General features: G+C 38.1%; 2 protein-coding genes across 3 annotated transcripts in view; both read left to right on the forward strand.

The window, feature by feature from the left end:
- Positions 1–6,202, forward strand: part of LOC101744108 (aminopeptidase N) — a 35,744-nt gene extending 29,542 nt beyond the window's left edge. Inside the window, exons 13-14 of the mRNA XM_038012730.2 lie at positions 3,364–3,442; positions 4,393–6,202. Of these exons, the coding sequence (XP_037868658.1) occupies positions 3,364–3,442; positions 4,393–4,545 (232 nt within the window). The 3' untranslated portion in view covers positions 4,546–6,202. The remainder of the gene's footprint in view (positions 1–3,363; positions 3,443–4,392) is intronic.
- Positions 6,203–7,287: 1,085 nt separating this feature from the next.
- On the forward strand, positions 7,288–20,968 carry Apn3 (aminopeptidase N3). Of its 2 annotated transcripts, none has more exons than XM_038012677.2 (15): positions 7,288–7,520; positions 11,273–11,829; positions 11,905–12,069; positions 12,144–12,458; positions 12,597–12,780; positions 12,853–13,094; positions 13,185–13,377; positions 15,413–15,602; positions 15,848–15,948; positions 16,271–16,447; positions 16,662–16,846; positions 17,338–17,505; positions 18,387–18,533; positions 19,933–20,002; positions 20,393–20,968. In XM_038012677.2, the coding sequence occupies exons 2-15, from the start codon at positions 11,273–11,275 to the stop codon at positions 20,714–20,716; spliced, it is 3,018 nt and encodes a 1,005-aa protein (XP_037868605.1). In that variant the 5' UTR covers positions 7,288–7,520; the 3' UTR covers positions 20,717–20,968.
- The last annotated feature ends 2,781 nt before the right edge of the window (positions 20,969–23,749 follow it).

Below are 23,749 nucleotides of genomic sequence, written 5' to 3' on the forward strand. Positions count from 1 at the left end.
GACATGCCCGCTGAGTTTCTTGCCAATTCTTCTCAGGACGGAGGCTAGTTCTTGTGAATTGGCGGTAGTTCTTTTGACGTTCAACGAGTATGTACTTTCATTTATGTTGAATAAAACTTTTTTGATTTGATTTGATTTGATTTGATGCAATTAAAATATACTTAAAAGAAATGTAATCATTTCAAAGAAAAACAAAACATCGGCATTGGTATCGTTACTGATAAATGTCATGTATTTCAAATTGGCACAAATAGTGAAATATGATTATTATCAAAACACCAATCAAAATGAAATGTATGCCATCGCGTTTGGTACTTTGTATCGAAGTCGGAGACCATGCTTCCTCGCAAAATTAGCATGGTCATTATTGTCTTATCGTTTTATTGATAACTAATCTTATATGTACCTGTACCTCTTTATCATTGGTCTCAAGGTGGATGACAGTATTCATGTTGTGATGTATGGGATCCGGTAATCACATCAGATAGGCCGTGAGTTCAGCTCTGTTAAGTGGTTACCGGAATCCATAGACCTGCACAACGTAAATGCGCCACCCACATTGAGATATGAGTTCTAGCGTCTCAGTATAGTTACAACGGCTACCCATCCCTTAAAACCGAAACGCGTTACTGCTTCACGGCAGAAATATATAGGTACCATACCTGTACGGACTCACAAGATGTTCTACCAGTAAAATCCTTTCCTATATGGGCACTAATCCTAATTTCGATTGCAAGGCGTTTGTTGTTCTGATATATTGACTTCAGTAACAGCAAAACGCAGTAAATCTACGTGCCCAGAATTGGTAATAAAAAAAAAAATGTGTGCGTGTACTAGTGTACACACGTAAGAAGTGAAACTTATTTATGGCCTTATTTTTCGAAAAATGATCTACATGCAACTTTCTAGAAATTGGTTAAATAAAGTTAAATTAGATAAAGTTTAAACAAAAGGATTTTATTATCATAGACATGAATACAAAAAAGTTAAATTAGATAAAGTTTAAACAAAAGGATTTTATTATCATAGACATGAATACAAAACAGATGGCGCGTAACGGAAAAATGTGACGCGTAACCGAAAAATGTGACGGTAAATTTTTTTCCAACGCCGATAAAGAAGTTTCACTTCAAAAAGTGCGTGCGTACAAAGTACACATGTCAGAAGTGAAACTTTTTTGGCGAACTAATTTATAAGTCTTGCTTATATTTATACAAATCTAAAACTTTAGATTTCCGAGACTTAGAGGAAGGGAAAAAGGAAGATATGTTCAGGCCAAAAGTCTGTCAAATGTCAATCTCAAACCTCAGTTTTGACAGTCACATTATGCTTAGATTTCTAAATTGTAAATGACTAATGTTTTGCCAATTTAATTGACTAATTTAATTTCATGCTATTTGATTAATGTTCCAAATTCTTTTCATTTCAATTCCTATTAACATTTTTCACAAAAAAAATATAAAATATTAGGCTGTATGGTATGATACATTTGCCTTTCCAGTTGGAAAAATACAACAACTGCTACTACTGACATTTGACAAGTACTTAATTTCAATAGTAGTTTGATGTCACTTCCGTTGCATAACTGCGTGACGTTCTGTAAAAATTTTACCCTCATGGCGCCTAAAGAAGTTTCACTTCAAAAAGATTTTCATTATTTCTCGGGGGGGCTGACTTCTAAGTTGTACCTATCTTAAATGATCACCCATTTGCCGTGGAAGGTTCGTTTATCGTCTGAAAGTATTTTTCCTAGTAATGGATAAATTTAAATTATGTTTACAAATAAAAGATTACGCTGCTAACATAATATCTGGATAATTAATCCATAATTTTAATCCTATTTAAATAACACAAACAAGTTAAGGCTAATATCACGGATGATTTTATAAGAATCGATAAGAATGACAGAAGACTTTATTCAAGGTCACTTTTGGGTCACCTTTACAAAACAAATCTCAGTTATTATACTGAACTAGAGAATTTACCTAGAGACCTAACTTTCCGGTAATTTTCTTTCTGGTAATCTTCTGTATAGACATCTCAATGCGAGTTGTCTCTTATACTGAAATATTCTGTCGAAATTTGAGTTACAATTGGATCGCCTATTGACTTAGCACAATCAATATCTGGGCCATATAATATGGCCTGGAATAACTACCCATGACTCATGATAGGAATTTGGAAAAGGACGAAGATAAGTAGTAATTCTAATGCTGTAGATGTAGGCCACTGTCAGACACATGTGTTTGTTATAAATAGCAGGACAGACTATTATTGTATGAAACTATATGGCCTAGAATAGCTACGACGCCAAAATAGATTAATACTAAATGCTGCCAACTACCTCGAGACATAAGCGCGAAGTTCTTAATATAATATATAGTGAATATATAATCTATAGTATAAATTTTAAGTCATCGTGGCCTAAAGGATAAGACGTCCGGTTCGTATCTTGCGATGCACCGGTGTTTGGATCCCGCAGGTATTGCTCAAATGTTAACGATTGACTTCCACGGTGAAGGAATAACATCATCTTATAATAATGAAACCCGCAAATTTACAATTGAGCTCGCGCTCGCCCTCCTCTCCTGGTAAAGCAGGAAAGGCCTTCGGGTCACCAGTAATTTCTCCCTCTCAAAATGAAGAGCCCCTAAGTGCATAAGTGCCACAACGTACGCTTATAACGACTTTTGCTTTATAAAGCACAAGTCTGGCCTCGCGTGGAGTACTACTCCCTTCTCTGGGCCGGGGCTCCCAAATACCAGCTTCTTCCATTTGACTCCATACAGAAGAGGGCCGTTCCGATTGTCGATAATCCCATTCTCACGGATTGTTTGGAGCCTCTGGGTCTGCGAGGGACTTCGCTTGCCTCTGTATTTTGTACCGTATGTTCTATGGGGAGTGCTCTGAGGAATTGTTCGAGATGATACCGGCATCTCGTTTTAACCATTGAACCGCCCGCCACCGGAGCCGAGTTCATCCATACTACCTGGAGCCACTGCGGTCATCCACAGTGCGTTTCTTCAGAGGTCTTTTTTGCCATGTACCATCTGGCTATGAAATGAGCTCCCCTCCACGGTGCTTCCCGAGCGCTATGACATGTCCTTCTTCAAACGAGGCTTGTGGAGAGTAATAAGCGGTAGGCAGCGGCTTGGCTCTGCCTTTGTCATTGCTGAAGTCCATGGGCGACGGCAACCGCTCACCATCAGGTGGGCCGTGTGCTCGTCTACCTACAAGGACAATAAAAATGCAATTTGCAACTAGGAAGTCGACCATACTAACGTGCATATATATAATTTTATTTATTCTACTTATGGTTATTTTATTCTAGACGCTTATTGCTAAACTTATGTATTGTTTCAGTTTCGGGTCAATATCAACTTTAAACCACATCGTGAAGGTCGTGACTCGCAGACTGAATCTACAACATGAATATGAAGAGGTAAATTGTGTTCATTTGTTTTTATACCATCATCGTTGCGTTGCGTTATATCAACATCGACATGCATGAGGTCCTTGAATTCCTCGAGGAGAATTTCTCTTTCAAGATGTTCCTCCAGCTATATCTGGCATTGGGGTAATGCGCAGCATCTAGTGTTGAGAGCTAAGCAAATTCGGACCATATCTTTTTGTGTTTTTCTTCTTGTTATAAAAAACGAGTGTTTTGGTAAAATTTCCGTGGTCTACTTTTTGAGCCTGTACTATTTCTATCAATGCAGTAGACGTGGCCCAAAGACTTGGTATTTTCCGCTTGTATCATCTGGTCTAAAAACTATTAGTCGATATGTAAAAGGTAGTAGTAGTAATAGTAGTAGGTAGTAAGTAAAAACACGAACCATCAAACACTGTCGTGTTTATGAAGCCAGATATCTCCGGAGTTGCCTGGATCTTACCATGTACCACAATAAACAGTAACCTATGCTAATTACCATTATAAAGTATTATTACGCTCTGCAGTTCGGGATAAATAAAAAGTCTACCGAAGTACCAATTAAAAGTGTATTTAACACTTACAGAACACTTTACAATTCGTAATTCACTTCTTCCGCTTCGCTTCAGGTGATCCATTCGCTGTTTCGCTTCGAGTAGATCCGATTACAAACCGCCTTCGTGTCATCTCTGCAGCGATTTTATAGTCCATAAGACATCTCTACAATTATCGAGAACATTCCCGGGAAGACCAGTCGTTTCGATATGTGTTTTCGCTATTTGGTAATAGATGGCGTTACTTTTACCGGCGTAACAGTATCTTCATGCGTACTATCATCTAAATACAAATTTTCACATTCACAATGGTACATGTTGTGTAAACAAGGCTATATATATATCTCTATCTCTATCTCTCTCTCACTCTCTCTCTATGAACTTAGGATTTTATGTATTATATTTCAGCTGAAGAGGTTCGTCTCGGAGTCTTGTAGCGACCTGGGACGTCCAGTGCGGCAGGTCCTGGAGACAGTACACGCGAACGTTCAGTGGAGAAATAGAAATTATCAAACCATTGTAGATTGGCTGCAGGAAGTTAATAAAAAATACAAGGCTTAAATTAAGCTAACGATGTTCCGGGATTACATGGGCGAAATCATCGGATATCCGAAAAATATCCGAGTGAGAATTTAAGATAATTTTTAATGACATTCCGAATCCTAAGTGCTAACATTTAATAATGAGGATTTCCTTGATGAAGTGTAATATGCAAATCATTATGAAATAACTACATATTATACGCTTGTATCTCGACGGCTGTATCACAAAATGTTTGAAAAAACAAGCCTGCGATAAATAGCGTAAAATTACGAAATTTAAAATAATAGAATCTACCTCATTGATAATAGAAGCCTAGTAGAATAAATATAAGGTATTATTTTATTGGGGTCAATGACCAAGACGCAAACCACAATGAAATAGGAGTCCACTCCAAACGGGGACCGCTTGTAATGCTTAGAGAAAAAAAAAGACATACTAGTAAGCAGTTATAATATGAAAGTCATTGGGCAGAACATAAATATATACTATATATATATTACTCGAATGTATAACAATTAATATTTGTATTGATTTTCTTGCCGAGATTTTCATGAACTTCAAAATTCTCGTCTCCCATAAACAGATCTACTTAAAGTTTGGAGACATCAGAAATACGGAGATGAATTTACTAGTTGCAAAAAATCGTGTAATATTCATATCAATACGTTTGTAATGTTTTATTACCTTTTGTTTGGAGATTCCGATACTAGGATACGGTTTTTAGATCAATTATTTAAAGAAATTTATATAAAGCATTTTATTTTTTATTTATTGCATAGATGTCTTAAGTGGTTACTGGAGCCCATAGACATCTACAAAGTAAATGCCGCCATCCACCTTGAGGTATGAGTTGTAAAGCCTCAGTATAGTTACAACGGCTGCCCCACCCTTCAAACCGAAACGCATTACAGCTTCACGGCAGAAATAGGCAGGGCGGTGGTACCTATCCGTCTGGACTCACAACTGCACAAATTATAATTTGCGTGATAACTGGTGGGTGATAGGACCTCTGAAACAATATTTTCCAATTTTCAAGTTCTATGTAGGTAGGTATTTATCACAAATTATAATTCATTAATAATATAAAAACCTGAATCCAAACATTATTTGAAGTAGTCCCGCCCATCAGTATCCGTATGCGTACGCGCAGGGGGACGTGGCGGGCGCGGGGGCGGAGCGCGGGGGCGACGCGGCGGATTCACAAGAGGTCCTACCACCAGTATTTGTAATACGACGAGCGACAATTTGATTATTTTTCAAGTTTTAATGTATTTATTGAGATGTTTATGTGAGCGCGAGCAGAGTAAGTGCTCACCTAAAGTGATGTGGCCATTGTAGGTACTAGGGCTAGGACGATTCCACTGTAGGCGGCGGAATTATTGTAACCCTAATTATGCTTAGGTGTTAGATAATCGGAATCTATTTTTATATATTTAAATTTTCTTCTAGAAGATATTCTTAAGCACTCCTCAGTATCCGGTGTCTTATACACATCACATAGACCATACTTTTGAATGACGCTGATTTCTCTTTATCCAGTCGTGACGCATTTTGGAATCGATCGTTTTTTTTCAAATTAAATTTAAGTCGGCTTTTTAGATTAACGAAGTGACTCATATTGATAACTGTACTTATTATGTTTTGTACGTGTAAGTAAATAAATGTGAAAGTACCATGTCTTGTTTTTTTTTTTCGATAATTTAATTATTCATTAACCAAATAGTGGAGGAACTGAGGATACCTGTCAGCGACGCACTCCACCAAGCTACAAAACGGGATCGATGGAGACAGCTGGTTGACGGAATCGAACGGAGTCACGATCCTCAGCAGTGAGGGACCGACCGAAGAGAGAGAGAGAGAATTATTCATAAGTCTTCATGACGGAGATCTTGATTTGAAAGTTTTTAGAATGTTTTAAATTGGTGGCGTTTTTTTTTTGTTGCTTAGATTTGTGGACGAGCTCACAGCCTACCTGGTGTTAAGTGGCTACTGGAGCCCATAGACATCTACTACGTAAATGCGCCACCCACCTCGAGATATAAGTTCTAAGGTCTCAAGTATAGTTACAACGGCTGCCCCACCCTTCGAACCGAAACGGATTACTGCTTCACGGCAGAAATAGGCAGGGTGGTGGTACCTACCAATTGATGACCATGGATCAGTAATAACTAATAATACCAATGGCAGTACCAGTAGCAATTGGAATTGATATGTACCGAACAATGGTTTACATGCGAAATTCATGGTTTTATTTTTGAACATTCGTGGCCAAGGTTTGATATTAGGATTTTAAATCCAAAGCCTTATTTATTTATTGCTTAAGTGAATGAAGGAGTTCTCGGCCTAACCAAGCTTAGGTCTGTGAGTTCCGGTATCCACTTAACATTAGGTGGATCGAGCAATCGATTATCTATCGAAGGAAAAATAATCCACTAATCTAATAATAGTATAATAAAATTAATCCACCCAAAAGCACGCCGAAGACCAGGCAAAGTGGAGGAGCTTAAGTAGAAAAGCGGATCCTGGGGTTAGATCGGAAAAACGCTTGGTAATAGACGAAGAAGAAGGAGAAACGAATCAGCTAAGCTATTTTTCCAAAAAAAATCGCACATCCAACCTAATCAATTAAGTCTGCGATAAAGTCGACGATAGTGCACCAAAAATTTTCTTCACCATAATGATTAACTGTAATTCTCATGATATTTTTTATCAGTGGCGATTGTGGATATCGTTTGTATATTGTAATCAACCGATTAGGGCGGCACAGTCGCGGGTAGCCTTCCCGCTTTAGTGGTGCTGTCTGTATTGAAATTTGTCAAGGTAAGATATACAATGTTTAAGATATTATTAGCTTAATACTTGCAAATGAGAGCGTTCTGGCCTGCTCATTGTCGTCATCAAGATTAATAATAGATTTGGCTGATTGTTTGTCAAGTATGAACACGGCTCTCATAATGCAAACTGTTCAGAGACCGTTATAGAAAGAAGTATTGGTGAGTACGGAAAGTGAATTTTAAAATTATTAAAAAAAACTTTTACTATTATTTCGTTCTTGGCTATCGTACCGGCTAGATTGTGAATGCAGCGGATTTTTTAGTTTAAGCTTCATATTATATTATTACCATGAAAAAGCCATATCTCATGAATATAGGGTGTTAAGAGCCCGTTTCGTGTGACAGGAACAAAAATACCCGCAATATGAGAAAAAACTGCAACTCTCCCCTCCCGCGCTCCCGCGAGGCCATTGCCACCGTGTGTCAGTCTATTTATAATTGTGTTACATTGCTTGTTATTCGAAAATATTAGTAAAACCATGCTTTTTTTTATTGCCCTTGTAGGCAGACGAGCATAGGTCCCACTTGTTAGTGAGTGGTTACCGTCGCCCATGGACTTCAGCAATGCCAGGGGTAGAGCCAAGCCGCGGCCTACCGTTAAGTACTCTCCACAAAATGCGTATCGAATCCGGATTATTTACAGCTCATGCATCTGCAATCCTGAATAAACAGAAATTAGCTGTCATTTATTCATCTAAGCTTGCGCTTGTGCTATTTTGTGTGCCCGCAATCAAAGACATTCAAATTACCAACCGGCCCATTTGATATTTTTTTACCCAATCACACAGACTATCCAATATGAGTGTATTCAATTACTTTGAAATTTCAAATTTTGAATATAGCATCTGTTTCTTCGTTCGAACCCAACTCTAGGGCTAAGCTTTTTAGTGCCAGCATTATGCAAGATGGTGACATCATGTAGTTTATTTATTAGAACGACGTTATTTTTTCTAGTCTTTCATGAACTTATTTTAGATACATATGTATTAAGTGAGAAAAAAAATGACTGACGCATGATATTAACTCCGACACACTACACATTACATCAGCTCTATTACTTTTTCATATTAGGTTCCATTGAATACAGTTTGATTTTCTCAAAAATTACTGGTAGATCTCGAGTAATAAACTGAAAAGTCTCCATTTCTGGTGAATGTGTCACCGTAATCTATAAATGCATCAAAAATTCTTTTGAAGGTATAACTGATAATCATCGAAGTTCTGAATACATAATTCGTAAAATTGTACTTTATGAATTTGTTGATTACGCTGTAAAGATTGCTAATCAGTTATTTGGACAATCGCTCGATCAGATTAAATTGAATAAGGGTTAGTAAGTGAAATATTTAATCTAGGCTTCAATTATTTTGATAAATTCGTAAATTTAAGTACATAATGATCGAGCAGGTTTTCAAAATGTAACAGAAGTGAACGTGAATGCTGAGTAATTATAAGTTTCAGCTTGAAAAAAGCGTACGGTTGCTTTCATCGTCAAAGCTTCTTAAATCAAGCACGAAATTAATATTCGCATTCTCTGGCTTCCTACTCCGAAACTGCAATGATGCTATATTTAGAAAGAAAAACTATCTGTATGATCTTTTCATTTTGCTCAAAAATTTTTACTCAAAGTTTTTTTTTGTAATTTTATACGGTTTATTATTCAAGTTCTAAATTTTTTATGAAGAAATTCTTGCACACATACTATAAATATAGGACAGGCAGTATAAAGTATTTTGTTTAATATCATCATCTAGTGATGTGTCTTTTTTTGTAAATTTTAAGAGGCTTTGTTTACTCTTAAATTAATAAAATGACCTTAGGAAACTTTTTTACCGGGTTATTAATTTTAATCCCGTTTTCTGACATGGCCTTCAGATAAAACACACTAACACTAAGGCTATTTTAGTGATAATATTTAATGATTGATTAATGGCATTTATCATTGCATTGTAAAACTAAAGATAATGTGGCGTTTGACGCATTGTCGAAAAGTTTTATCAGGAATTTGTGTAGGTACATATCAGGTTCGGGAAATATGTATTGTACTTATCTACTTAATTGAATTCCTATCAACAACTGAATTAAAAAAAAACCTAAAAAAAACATGAAATATCTCCGCAAAATCCGTTTACTCGTCTAGGAGGAGTTCATTAACAAATAAATGTTCTAAAAAAACGCATAGATAATCTGGTAGTGTTCTATGGCAGAGCAAAAGTACTCTGATCCATCCAATTTTATCTATGTTTTATGGTAAAATCCTTCGTGAAGGCGTCAAAGTTTATTTTTATTTTTATTGCTTAGATGAGCGGACGAGCTCACAGCCCACCTGGTGTTAAGTGGTTACTGGAGCCCATAGACATCTATAACGTAATGCGCCACGCACCTTGAGATATAAGTTCTAAGGTCTCAGTATAGTTACAACGGCTGCCTCACCCTTCAAACCGAAACGCATTACTGCTTCACGGCTGAAATAGGCAGGGTGGTGGGCACTGTCCGCGCGGACTCACAAGAGGTCCTACCACCAGTAATTACGCAAATTATTATTTTGCGGGTTTGATTATTACTACACGATGTTATTCCTTCCCCGTGTCACCGTACATCGTGTCGTGTGAAGTCAATTGTGAACATTTGTTATGTACGTATTTCATTAGAAAAATTGGTACCCGCCTGCGGGATTCGAACACCGGTGCATCGCTACATACGAATGCACCGGACGTCTTATCTTTTAGGCCACGACGACTTCATTGCCTCCTCATCTTTTTACTATGGGAAAAAAGCTGCTCAAAAGCTCACGGCCATTTTTAAAGGCCACAAATTCCATTTGATACCAACAGATAAACGGCTTAATCGGAAAGGCTACAATTAATGGCTTTTAAACGCGTTACTGATCTAGTTTCACATGAAAGTCGTTATATTGAAGTTTAAATTGAATTGTGGCCACGATCATTATGAGTTAGAACAGCCTGAAAAATTAAAAGGAACAAGTATCTTGTTAGTAGTATTTGGTGAAACGGTAGTTAAGAGTTTAATAAAATAGATAACAGAAGCTAACAACGTATTTGGTTAGATGGTAGTTTGAATCTTGAAAACGGCAAAGTGCTGCTGCCAATTAGAGGTCAAAAACATATATAGGTATTATCATACCATTCAAACAGCACTTTCTGGCCGACATAAACAAGATGGGTGTTTTAACAAGTTTTCATGGCAATAATTATTTACAACTAGCTGACCCGGCAGACTTCGTAGTGCCTCAGTCGATAAATAAAAGACCTAAAACAATAGGAATCCGTCCGATGGGGGGGGGGGGACATCATAGGAAAAACAAAATTGTTATTTTTATTTAATTCCGAGCATTTTCATATTTATCTATCTTTTAAACCTTCTATGGACTTCCACAAATAATTCAAGACCAAAATTAGCCAAATCGGTCCAGCCGTTCTCGAGTTTTAGCGTAACGGCTGGTCCTGTGGCCTGGTGTGTCATAGCTTCATATTGTTTTACTCCATATTACTTTATTACCATAACCTTGCCCATATTGCGCTTCAGTCATTATCTGCTCGTTCAGAACCGGAGAAATTCTCATCAATCGACACGAGAACCCTTTTATTTTATTGCTTAGATTGGTAGACGAGCTCACAGCCCACGTATAATATGGTTGTTTGTTATCGTCAAACCTTCAAAATCTTTCAGTATTCATAATGCTATCATCACTGTTTGTGTTATTCGACCTTTTCCCGTACTAAAGTCCTGCAAAAGCTGATTAAAATCACTAAGGATTGAGACATAAACTTCTTAGAAAATTCACTTCAGAATGCCATTCAAACCTTTCATTTTCCTAAAGGTCAATTTCGAGAAACGATTTTATTGTTAATTGTCATGAAATCAGATTCTTGAGAAAATTTATTTTGCAGATGGCGAATTACAAGGTCATTATCTTCTTGGCGGCGTGCGTGTTAGCACAGGCTTTCCCCGATGAACCAATTTACAGGACAAACAACACAATATTTCTTGACGAGAAACTAGAAGGGGAAATCTTTGAGGATATTGAGGCTTTTGAAAATATTGATAGAAGTATTGCCGCTAGTACATACAGACTGCCCACAACCACCAGACCTCTTCATTACAACGTGCTTTGGGCTATTGATATCTCCAGGCTAACCTTCTCTGGCACCGTTGAAATCCAGCTGTACGCCACTCGGGCTAACGTAAGCGAGATAGTTATTCATGCCGACGACCTGGAAATCACATCCGTGATTCTCAGACAAGGAACCGTCACGACACCCTCCACTTACACCCTCCAGAAAGAGTTACAGTTCCTGAGACTGCGCCTTAATACGGGCACTCTCGTCTTCAATGCTGCTTCTCCTGTGATTTACACACTGACCATTGATTTCGCTGCTCGCTTACGTACCGACATGTATGGTATTTACCGGACCTGGTTCCGGAATAGCACTAATGACGTCACAAGGTAAGGTATACGGTTCTGTATCAAAAAATTGTATTTTGTTACATACCGCCAAATTAATGTAAATGTTGCTCCCAGATGGATGGCCTCTACACAGTTCCAAGCGACATCCGCTCGTTACGCTTTCCCTTGTTACGACGAGCCCAGTTTTAAAGCAACTTTTCATATTACGATCAGACGTCCGACCACCCACAGAAGTTGGTCGTGCACAAACATCAGAGAAACACGAGTTTCAACCGTAACGTAAGTTGTGATATTATTATGCTCAAATGTTACAGGCAGCGGATTTAGCACTTAGATATCTTATTGAATTGCAGGGGCTATCAAGATGACATTTACAACAGAACTCCATTAATGTCTACGTATTTGATTGCTCTTATTGTTGCTGAATACGAATCTTTGGAGCAGCGTCAAAACGGTGTCTTGAGGTATGAAGTAATCGCAAGGCCCGGAGCCCTATCTGCCGGCCAAGGGCAGTATGCTTTCGATGTGGGCATGGAGCTGTTGGCGACAATGAGCAGACATACCGCTATGGACTTTTACAGCATCCACCCTAATTTAAAGATGACGCAGGCTTCAATTCCCGATTTTTCAGCTGGTGCTATGGAAAATTGGGGTCTGCTTACTTACAGGTAAATTTCACTTGCTTTACTTTTGTTAAATTCTATGGACTTGCAGACTTAATTCATTATCTATTCAATTCATAGTGTTAATTAACAAAATATGAACCTCGATAGAGAATCGTCTAAAAAGTTATTCTAAAATTACAGAGAAGCATACTTAATGTACGATGAGAACCATACCAATGGCTACTTCAAACAGTTGATCGCTTACATCCTTTCTCACGAGATCGCCCATATGTGGTATGGAAACCTCGTTACTTGCGACTGGTGGGATGTTTTATGGCTGAACGAAGGTTTTGCTCGCTACTACCAATACTTCCTCACTGACTGGGTGAGTTTCATTTAGTACCACAATCGATGATCTTAGTCTAAAAAGAATAATACTTTAATTGCTTTTTTCTAGGTTGAAGATTACATGGGTCTTGGAACTCGATTCATTGTAGAGCAAATTCACACGTCCCTTTTGTCTGACTCGGCCAACAGCCCTCAGCCTTTGACCAACCCAGGTGTTGGCAGCCCCGCATCAGTGAGTGCCATGTTCTCGACCATTTCATACAACAAGGGTGCAGCTGTGATTAGAATGACTGAGCATTTCCTAGGCTTCGAAGTACATAGACAAGGCTTGAACAACTATCTGATTGAGAGGTAAGATTCAGCATTGTAAATTCTATTGTAATGTCCTTTTTTTATATTTATAAATGACAAGCTCAAATATTTTTATGTTCTTTTATCTAGATCTTTTGACACTGCTTTACCTATCCATCTCTTCCAAACCCTTGAAGTCAGCGCTAGAGCAGCTGGAGCTTTATCAGCATACGGACCAGATTTTTCTTTTGTTGACTATTACAAGAGTTGGACTGAACAGAGCGGTCACCCAGTACTTAACGTTCAAGTTAACCACCAGACTGGGGATATGACTATCTACCAGGTGAGAAACAGTTCAAAATCTTGATTCAACTCAGTAAGCCAATATGAATGTCAATTGAGTTCATTTCTCGTGAACACTTATGCAAATATTTAATACTTACACATTTTTATTTGCATATATGTGTGTATGATGTCACAATGTGATGTTGCTTCTTCATATACAATATCGAAGTCTCAATTAAATAAGACGACCCTCCCACCCTTAAAATTGGAAATTGACTAGAATTCTTAAATCTAAGAGGAATGGTTATCAGAAACCCGTTATTTTTTTTTTTTTTTTTTTTTTTTTTTATGATTGAAAGTTTACTGGTGGCCCGAAGGCCTTTCCAGTTTCACCAGGACAGGTGGGCGAGCAAAGGCTCAGCCAAGAGGGGTGGGATTTGCTAACAACTGCCCGAGCGCCTCCGAAGGAGACCTAACAACTCAAGAGCAATTGTTTCGCGAATGAATCTACTACCGGATCGGAATCGCGACCCGCTGAGAAGATCCGGCGAGAAACTCAGCGGGCTGATGCATGGGTTAGGTTGCACGTCGACCTCTTTGTCGAGTTCGACGAGTACGGTTACCGGGGTCCCTAAGCCTGCCCCTAGTATTAGAGCTGAAGGCATCTAATGCAAAGGTTATTGGATCTGATGGATCCGTAAGGACGTGTCTAGGGCGTCGACGGTGACTGGCTCCTGCATGATCAGGATTCGGGGAGTAGTCAGCGGCGGCAACGATAAGGCGATTATCATGACGCATAGCCTTATCGAAGTATCGTTCCGACGCTGACTTCATGTATTTCCGAATTGATTCGAGGCCCAGGTCGTCGTGTAGGTCAACGTTCCTCACGAACCACGGAGCCCCGACAGCTAACCTGCAAAAGCGGGATTGTAGGGATTGGAGGGTGTCTATGTGTGTGCGGGCCGCGTGAGCGAACACCACACTCGCGTAAGTCATGACGGGCCTTATGCAAGTTTTGTAAAGTGTCACCTTGTTCCGAAGGGACATTTTACTCCGCTTACAGATCATGGGGTAGAGTCTACCGAGAATAAACGCGGCACGGTCACGGACTGATTTTATATGCGGGCGGAATGTCATCGATGCATCCAGGGTAACGCCCAGGTACTTGACCTTCCTGGCCCAGGGTATGGGTTGTCTAAAGAGAGTAATCGGGGGTGTGAGATTCCTCCTCCTAATCCGGGAGGAAATCCGTGTGGAGCTTCCCCTCTGAAATAGCACCGCAGTACTTTTCGCTGGGTTGATGTCTATGCGCCATTTTCGGAACCACTGTCCTAGGGCTAGGGCTGCGCTCTGAAGCTTCTTCGCGATTAGAAACCCGTTACTTACGATAAGATCGAGAAGAAAAAGGATTTATTTTCAATTCTACAATTCGACGTACTGTTTTTGTACACAAATTTGCTTATGTCAAGCATCAAAAAGTTTCAAGGATCGATGCTACTGCACGCATTTGCTCGGGCCTAAGAGCATCTTCTGATTGATTTTTAATCTGAGAGGTTTTTAATTTGGTGTATATAAGTTATACTATAGCTAAATAATAGTTAGGAAAAGGTTTTTGGGTCATAATAGTAAAAAATGTGAAAATATTTTCACCGTGATTTATTTTATTGATCGATACTGGAAAACTTTTAATTACAATTCTTAACGTAAGCACGTTGTAGTACGACAAAAATACCCAAATGGTGGGCGGTCGTATCGTTCACGAAAACCCAAGAATACTCATTATTCACAATTTTCACTAGTGGTAGGACCTTTTATGAGTCCGCACGGGTAGGTACCACCACCCTGCCTATTTCTGCCGTGAAGCAGTAATGCGTTTCGGCGTGAAGGGTGTGACAACCGCTGTAACTATACTGAGACCTTCGAACTCATATCTCAAAATGGATGGTAGCATTTGCGTTGTAGATGTCTATGGGCTCCGGTAACCACTTAACACCAGGTGTGCCGTGAGCTCGTCCAACCACCGAAGCAATAAAAAAATACACAATATTGTTTGATAATAAACTACATTTAATATTATAATTTTATCTATTTAGCGTCGTTTCAACATCAACACTGGTTACTCGAATGTCAACACCAACTACATCGTGCCTATCACTTTTGCCACTGCCCGCAACCCTAACTTCGCCAACACAAAGCCTACTCATGTCCTCACCAAAGCTGTTACTGTTATCAACAGAGGATCTGTTGGAGATGAATGGGTTATTTTCAATAAACAGCAGACTGGTGAGTGCACCACACACTATACATGAATCAATTTTAGACATGACGTTTAAGGTGAACGAATATGTTGCTTAAAGCTTAGTGCTTAAGCTTTAATTCCTTTCCTATGCCTTATTTACTCCAGGCTAGGCCGTTGGTGCCCAACCTGCTTTTTTTTATTGCTCTGCTGCTCTTTTTATGTATGAAATTTTAACTAAGGTACGATTAAATCAATAAGTATTTCGTTAAATTTCATAATTTTTGGACAGGTTTCTACAGAGTCAACTATGATGACTACACTTGGAATCTCATTGTTATTGCTCTACGCGGCCCTCAAAGAACTCAAATTCACGAATACAATAGAGCACAGGTAAATTTTATTATAAATTATTAATAGGTCTTCTAAGAGTGCCATACTTTTGAAATTTCCTTTAGCATATGAGGCGAAGCATTTCTTACAATGTGTATTTTGGTTTTTTTCGGGGTTGGCATATTTTATGAAAGGTGTGATCTCCCTACAGACCGTTCAGAATCAAGCTCCAGTTAGAATATTATTTAAATAGAATTGGAACTTTTCAAATGCATGGAAGTGTAATTAATTTTTAAAAAGTTATTTTCAGAAATTAATAGTTAGGCCTAATAGTTAGCTCGTAAGTTTTAAGAAGTTTTACAATTATTACGTATATTTTTAGATCGTTAACGACGTCTTTCAATTCGCTCGCTCTGGTCTCATGACCTACAACAGAGCCTTCAACATTCTTTCTTTCCTTGAGAATGAAACTGAATACGCTCCGTGGGTCGCAGCTATTACTGGATTCAACTGGATCAGGAATCGTCTTGTGGGAACCGCCCACCTCACCACTTTGAATGTAAGTATTAAGAATAACCACACTGACTAATGTACATCGGAAATGCCGGAAGTACAGCCGTAGCCATAGCTCATAAGGATAAGTCAGTGAAACAGACTCGGTAAAAAATGGGCACAGCCAGTCGATAATGATCTTTTCTTTATGGGCTTTTGGGTTAAGGGCCTTAATGATAACGAAAATCTTAGGACCACGTTAATAGTTACCTTATTCACAGAATCTGATCGCCCGTTGGTCTTCGAATCTGATGAACCAGCTCACCTACTCTCCAATTCCCAACGAGTCCTTCATGAGGTCTTACCTCAGATATCAGCTGGCTCCTCTACTTTGTAACATCAACGTGGCAGCCTGTCGTACTGCAGCTACTACTCAGTTCCAAGCTCTTCGTGTTAACGGACAAGAGTACGTATCATTTTCTTTAATTGATAGTCTTAGCAGTGGATGCCCAGCTTGGCATAATATTCAAATTTAATTCCCGAACTGTGACTGTTTTGGTGTTGTAAACTAGTTAAAACAAGTTATAAAAATTAATTATTAAAATCGTACTGTAGGGATGTAGTATACACAAGAATAAGCGAATTCTGCACAAAGTGTATACGATCTTTTGGCTTTTGATTTAGAGACACAGTTCTATGATTTGAGTGGTAAGCCAAGGGACCTGACGCAAGTGGGCACCAGCATTTTGTCGATTTCTGCTGTATTTCGTTAAAATTAACAATATAAACTAATGTTGATGGCAGTCACCTAGTCCATAGATCTTTGTAGCTGCCTCAATCGTGTTGGAATTTAGCGCAGTTAACGCAGGAGGTAATATGCTGCATGTTTTTAATTACAAATACATATAAAAGTGATTAGAATTAGACCTATTTAAGATAACGTTTCTCTATACTTAGAGTACCAGTGGACAATCGCAACTGGGTTTATTGCAACGCTCTTCGTGACGGCACTGAAGCGGACTTCAACTTTTTGTACCAGAGATTCCAAAGCCACGATGTATACACTGAAAAGATTCAAATCCTCTGGGTCCTTGGCTGCACTCCTCATGCTAACTCATTGAACACGTAAGTTTTGTCAATTGTAGATCTTTCTTTATACGTTTAGTATGAAAGATTAATTTACTAATAATCACATATTTGGAGATAATATGGTATCATTTGGAAGGATATAGAGGAAGAGGTAGACCTAAGAAGAAATGGATGGATTGCGTGAAAGACGATATGTGTAAGAGGAGAGTGAGCGAAGAAATGGTATATGATAGAGGAGTATGGAAGGAGAAAACATGTTACGCCGACCCCAGATGGCTAAGAGAAGGGCAGAAGAATGATGATTGATCATGAATGATCAAGGCGGGTAACGGATATTTCGAATGGCTATTAGTAAATTTAAGTTTGGTAGCAGATTTTCCTAAGCAGGCAGTTTTCACCACGCTTGTTTTTATTGTTTTAAAACTGTTTTTAAAGGTAAGCTACGTAATTCTTTTTTTATTGCTGATATGGATGGACGATCTCACAGCCCACCTGACGTTAAGTGGTTACTGGAGCCCATAGACACCTACAACGTAAATGTGTCACCCACCTTGAGATATAAGTTCTAAGATCTCCATATAGTTACAAGGGCTGCCCTGCTCTGCAAACCGAAACGCATTACTGCTTCACGGCAGAAATAGGCAGGGTGGTAGTACCTACCCGTGCGGACTCACAAGAGGTGCTACCACCAGTACAAAATTTAATTAGAACTTCTGTATCGATTTGAAACGTCGCGAGTAAATGAAATCTGCAAACAATAAATAATTTTACAGGTACTAATGTATAGCGCTAATATACATATTTGTGTCTGTCGTCAGAATTTCTAATCCGAATGCCTTGAGTGAAGACTTTAAAGTCTTCACTCAAGGCTCAGCTTAAGCTGATTATGAAATTAATATTTGTTTTTTGTACTCCAGTCTTCTCAACGCCATCGTCCAGGATAACATCATCATCCGTCCTCAAGACTACACTAATGCCTTCAACAACGCTGTCTCTGGAAACGAAGGCAACACCCAGATAGCTTTCCGGTTCATCCAGAACAATTTGGCTGCCGTCACAGCTGCGTCAGTACATTATTTGTTTCTGTTTAAATTTCCAGCTAAATACATGTGTCGTATTGATTTTGTATTTCTTTCTTGATATGACTTCAAGGAAATGTACAAACAAATCGTATTCGTAAAAAATACGAATTAATTTAATAAAATTTAGTATTAGAAATCTCTTGAAAAGTACGCAAGAAATGGGGCGTTGGGAATTATTTTTTTTGTGTACTTTCTGATAATGGTTTTATTTAATTAGAATTACGACTAAAATAATGATGCTAAAATAATGAAGAATTAGGCCTTAGTCAAGATTTGGTTCATAATCTAAAATACGAGTTTTTTATTAAGTTCTTAGTTAGAAATTCGATACAACTGAAGCCGGGGGCCACCCTTCGTTGTGAAATACGTTCAATCAACTTTTCTGGAATGCCCAGTTTAATTTTGAAGCTCCTTTGGAATCTGATGAGTAACAATGAAAACAGGTTACGAATTTACTGTCAAAACATACATTTACTTCGACTCTTTCAGCTGAAATATCGTAATTGTGAAAAATACCTTCATATTGCAAATCAAAACCTTCCACAATGATGGTTCACATTTTTTCGTCCATATATTTTTATTTCTTATAAAAATAATTGTTACAGGCGCTCTCTCTGTTTTATAGTCGAGACGAAATCCCTAGAGACATCAAGAATATTCCACCAAATTCTAGTATTATGTGTTTCTGCAATCTGACAATAGGTGGCGTTGCACCTCCCGAGCATTCTAAATACTAGATCCTTCGATATTCGTTCGACTATTTGGCGATAGATGGCGTTACTCTTACCAGTGTAACAGAACCTTTACTAAGTGTCGTTTTACAACACCAAAGAACACATATTCAAGCTTTTGCTTAACAAAAACTTTCTGTAGCAACAACGCAACAGCCCTCATTACATATTATTTTATTTTTATGTAACAGCTAAAACCATATTAATAAAATATTCTTGTGTAAGCAGTAACTTACGACTAATAAAAAGCTTCGACTTATAATGCTAAAAATTGCCCATTTGCTAAATTTACGATGATAACATTATTCATAGTTAATTATTGAACAGGGCGTCAGTCAAAAATCAAAATCAAATTTTTTTTATTCAACATAAATGAAAGTACATACTTGTTGAACGTCAAAAAGAACTACCGCCAATTCACAAAAACTAGCTTCCGTCCTGAAAAGAACTGGCAAGAAACTCAGCGGGCATGATCTTTTTTTTTTTTAAATTAAGTTTTTTTTATTTTTTTTTTTGCTTTTTTTGTATTTTTTTTTTTAGTGGCGTGGAAGTAGTAAATTAGTAACCATAGACTCGTACAACTTAGTCTTAATCTCCTACGTTAGTACTTTGCTTCTGTCTCTTTTATTTAATGTTTCTTCTGCATTCAGGTTCCAAAGTGTCGCAACTCCACTATCATACGTCTCATCCAGATTAAGAACGGAAGCTGAAATTGTTTCAGTAAGTAATTTTTAATGACTTTTGTATTGTAAATGCTTAGCTTAGTTAATGTGTGAGATAACAATTTTCGAAGGTGAAAAGGTAATTATGTTTAACCATATTATAAGCAGCGAATATCTATAATTTACAAAGCCTATTTTAAGTTCTTATCGTTTCAATAAGATCATCATTACTATTACGTTATACTACTACTGGCGTCATTTTATTTTCATTTCGTTTTCATTGTCGTTTCCCCTTTTCTTAAAATATTAGTAACTTAATGTTATTTATTGGCGTAGATAGAATTGTAGATATTTATTATTTTTAATCCGGTAAAAATATTTTAAGATAATAATAATTTTTTTTGTTATTCAATACAATATGATTAACTTAAATTTATATTTTAAACAGTTCCAAAATTGGGCGACTCAGAACCAGGTAGCGTTGGGTGATGCTTACCAAGCTGTGTTCCGCGGAGCCGAGACTTCCCGTGAAAGCATTGCTTGGGCTTCCTTAGTTCAAAACGACATGAACAGCTACTTCGTCACCGGAGACACGGTCTATGAAGCCTCTACTGCTGCAAACGTGATCACATCACCATCCACTACAGTAACTCCACCCAACCTGGTGGAGCCTGCGACTCCAAGCCTTCCAGTGCCTGATGCAGCACCAGTCTCTACTTTCTTATCTGTAGCTGTTGTGGCTTTAGTCGCTGTGGTTAACTTGATTATGTAGTTTCATAGTTATTTAAATTGTGATTTTTGTAGCGAAAATTATGATAAGGTTGTTGTGAAATTTTTGATGCTCGTGTGAGTTCATATTGGTCTCCAATAGACAGGGTATTTAAAATTTTGGGGACAATGTCATTTTGAATAATAAAAGTTCTAATTTTCGCTATAAAAATTGAAAACTATTTGTTTTAATAGTCGCTTAATGTAAATATTGTTTTTTTTGTTAATTTATCAATAAACTTTTATAAAAATAAAATGGACCTTTTTTTTGTATTTTTTTCAAAACTGCCTTAGAATGTGCTCTTCTTCAATATAATTGTTTTGATATTGTGGATACAAGTTCCGAACAATACCATTTTGACCTTCGGTCCACCATGACACACGCACTGTGAAAGAACTTCGATGTGTAGTCTGTTAAAGCAAACGACGTGGGACAGTAGTCCAAAAATGCGAACCTCACGTTGAAAAGTTTATTTTTATTTTTTACGTTTAGTTTACTTTAGTTACTTCCACAGTGTCATGTCCTATGGTATTTTGCTATGGGGCAATGCGGCCGATGTAGAAATGATATTTATTCTGCAGAAAAGAGCTATACGTGCTATTTATAACATGCACTCAAGGAAATCCCTGAGGGAAAAATTTTAAGTAATTAAAGTTCTCACTATGCCATCCCAGTACATCTTTGAAAATTTGATGTATGTTCGTAAACGTATTGAGGAGTTTCCTAAAATGTCGGACATACATAATAGAAATACTAGGAACAAACACAAGCCTGTTGTGCCGATGAATAGGTTACATAAGATACGAAATTCATTCAGGTCTTTGTCTGTGCGCCTGTACAACAAAATCCCACAGGATGTTCAGAACCTACATATAGATAGGTTTAAGAAAACTATTAAAGAACATCAGTGCAATAAAGCTTACTATTTTTATAGTCAATGATTATCTAGAAGATTGCACAAAGTGGGAATGAGTTGCTCGCTCCGGGCATTTCAATACTGTAATAATTGTTATGTTATAATACTCATTATAAAAATGAATATTTAACAAAAAAACTTATATTAAAAAAAAAATCTAATATTAAAAAAAAATACATGCCCGCTGAGTTTCTTGCCAATTCTTCTCAGGACGGAGGCTAGTTCTTGTGAATCGGCGGTCTTTATCTTTCTATCCTTCTACTAAGAACAAGGTGACAGGTTTGTTGTGTTCGCTGTGATTATTATTGTCCTGCTCAGGATTCTCATGCTATTGAGTCAACGACCTGATGTACATATGAGAACAAAATTAGTATTTTAATTTTATTTATTACTAATCATCCTCCTGGAGCTTCGACTGCGAGGACTACATTTTATATCGCAGGGTTGGAGACTCGTGTACAGGCGTGGGATAAGGTAGCCTATATTATCTCACAACTTAAACTATTCATATTATTATATTTCATAGCCATAATCATCATCATTTCACAGTCACCCACTACTGGACATAGACCTCTCTTAATCCACACCACTGAGCCCGATCTTCAGCTATTCCCATTCATTTCTTGCCAGCCGCCCTTCGAAGGTCATCGCACCAGCTCACCAGAGGCGTTCCACGTTATGGTTGCCACTACGCGGTCCTCCTTCAAGAACCCGCCCCCTCTAACAGCTATTGGTTCTACGGTATACAGCCTACTGCCACTTCAGATTGCCGACTCTCTCAGCTATGTCGATGACCTTAGTTCTCTGTCGGGTAACCTCATTCTTGTTATTATCCTTCAGAGAAACTCCGAGCATGGCTTTTCCATGGCTCGCCGGGCGAGCTTATGCTGACGGACTAGCTTTTTACTGGTGGTAGGACCTATTGCGAATCCACACGGGTAGGTACTACCACCCTGCCTATTTCGGCCGTGAAGCAGTAATGCGTTTCGGTTTGAAGGATGGGGGCAGCCGTTACTTATATCCCAAGGTGGGTGGCTGATTTATGTTATAGATGTCTATGGACTCCAATAACCACTTAACACCAGGGCGGAGAGCTCGTCCACCTATCTAAGCAATAAAAAAAAGCTGTATTGTGAGTGTTCAGATCTCGACCCTGTAAGTCTTAGCCGGTAGGACGCTCTGATTGATAGCTTTCGTTTTCAGATTCTACGGGATATGCGTTTTATTCTTGCAAAATGCGACCTTATTGGAACTAAGGCTATATATTCTAGATTGTCCGTAAATACCTATATGAATATAGAAATAGGCAGTGTGGTAGTATCTACCCGTGCGGATTCACAAGAGGTCCTAAAACCAGTAATTACGCAAATTATAATTTTGCGGCTTTGATTTTTATTACACGATGCTATTCCTTCACCGTGAAAGTCAATCATGAACATTTGTTAAGTACGTATTTCATTACAAAAATTGGTATCCGCCTCCGGGATTCGAACACCGTTGCATCGCTAGATACGAATGTACCGCACGTCTTATCCTTTATGCCACAAAAAGGAGGTGATTAAGGTAGTTGCCATCAATGTTTGTTTCGTATTGCTTCCAGTCCAGTTTTTACATTATTGCTTCCACGACGGCAATGAATGAATGACTAATATCGTGTAAAAAATAGTATAATGGCGTATTTTTAGTTCGCAGTTCCGACCTTATTTCTCAATGTGGGTGATGGCTTTTAAGTTGTGGAGACTATTAACCCTGATAACTACTTTTCATCTGATGGGCCTAGAGTTCAACCGTATATCTAATGCTAATTCTGGTTATATTTGAAGTTTTTTATTTAATTTCTATTGAAACTTCGCTCCGATATCCCAACTTGGGTTGCGACAGCGACGTTGTGATACTTATGGAATCTAGTCTAAAGAAATAATGATCGAGTAGTACAATGATGTAGCTTAGATTACAGAAAATTCAGAAGATGCCACTGCTCAGAATAAGGAAGTGAATTAGCATCAAGACAGTTGATAGTTCATTACGCAATTTTTGAACAAGCTAGAGTTTTAACAGCTGTCTGCCAACCCAGTGAAAAAGAAAAAATCACGTATTGAAACAACCTAATTCTTTTTCCA

Source organism: Bombyx mori, chromosome 9, assembly GCF_030269925.1.
Source record: "Bombyx mori chromosome 9, ASM3026992v2".
Classification (NCBI taxonomy): domain Eukaryota; kingdom Metazoa; phylum Arthropoda; class Insecta; order Lepidoptera; family Bombycidae; genus Bombyx; species Bombyx mori.

Bases quoted from the DNA above. Each gene is read 5' to 3' on its own strand.
- Apn3 (XM_038012677.2), top strand. From the start codon at position 11,273: ATGGCGAATTACAAGGTCATTATCTTCTTGGCGGCGTGCGTGTTAGCA. The intron at 11,830-11,904 runs GTAAGGTATACG...TGTTGCTCCCAG, and splicing joins AGCACTAATGACGTCACAAG to ATGGATGGCCTCTACACAGT. The intron at 12,459-12,596 runs GTAAATTTCACT...CTAAAATTACAG, and splicing joins TGGGGTCTGCTTACTTACAG to AGAAGCATACTTAATGTACG.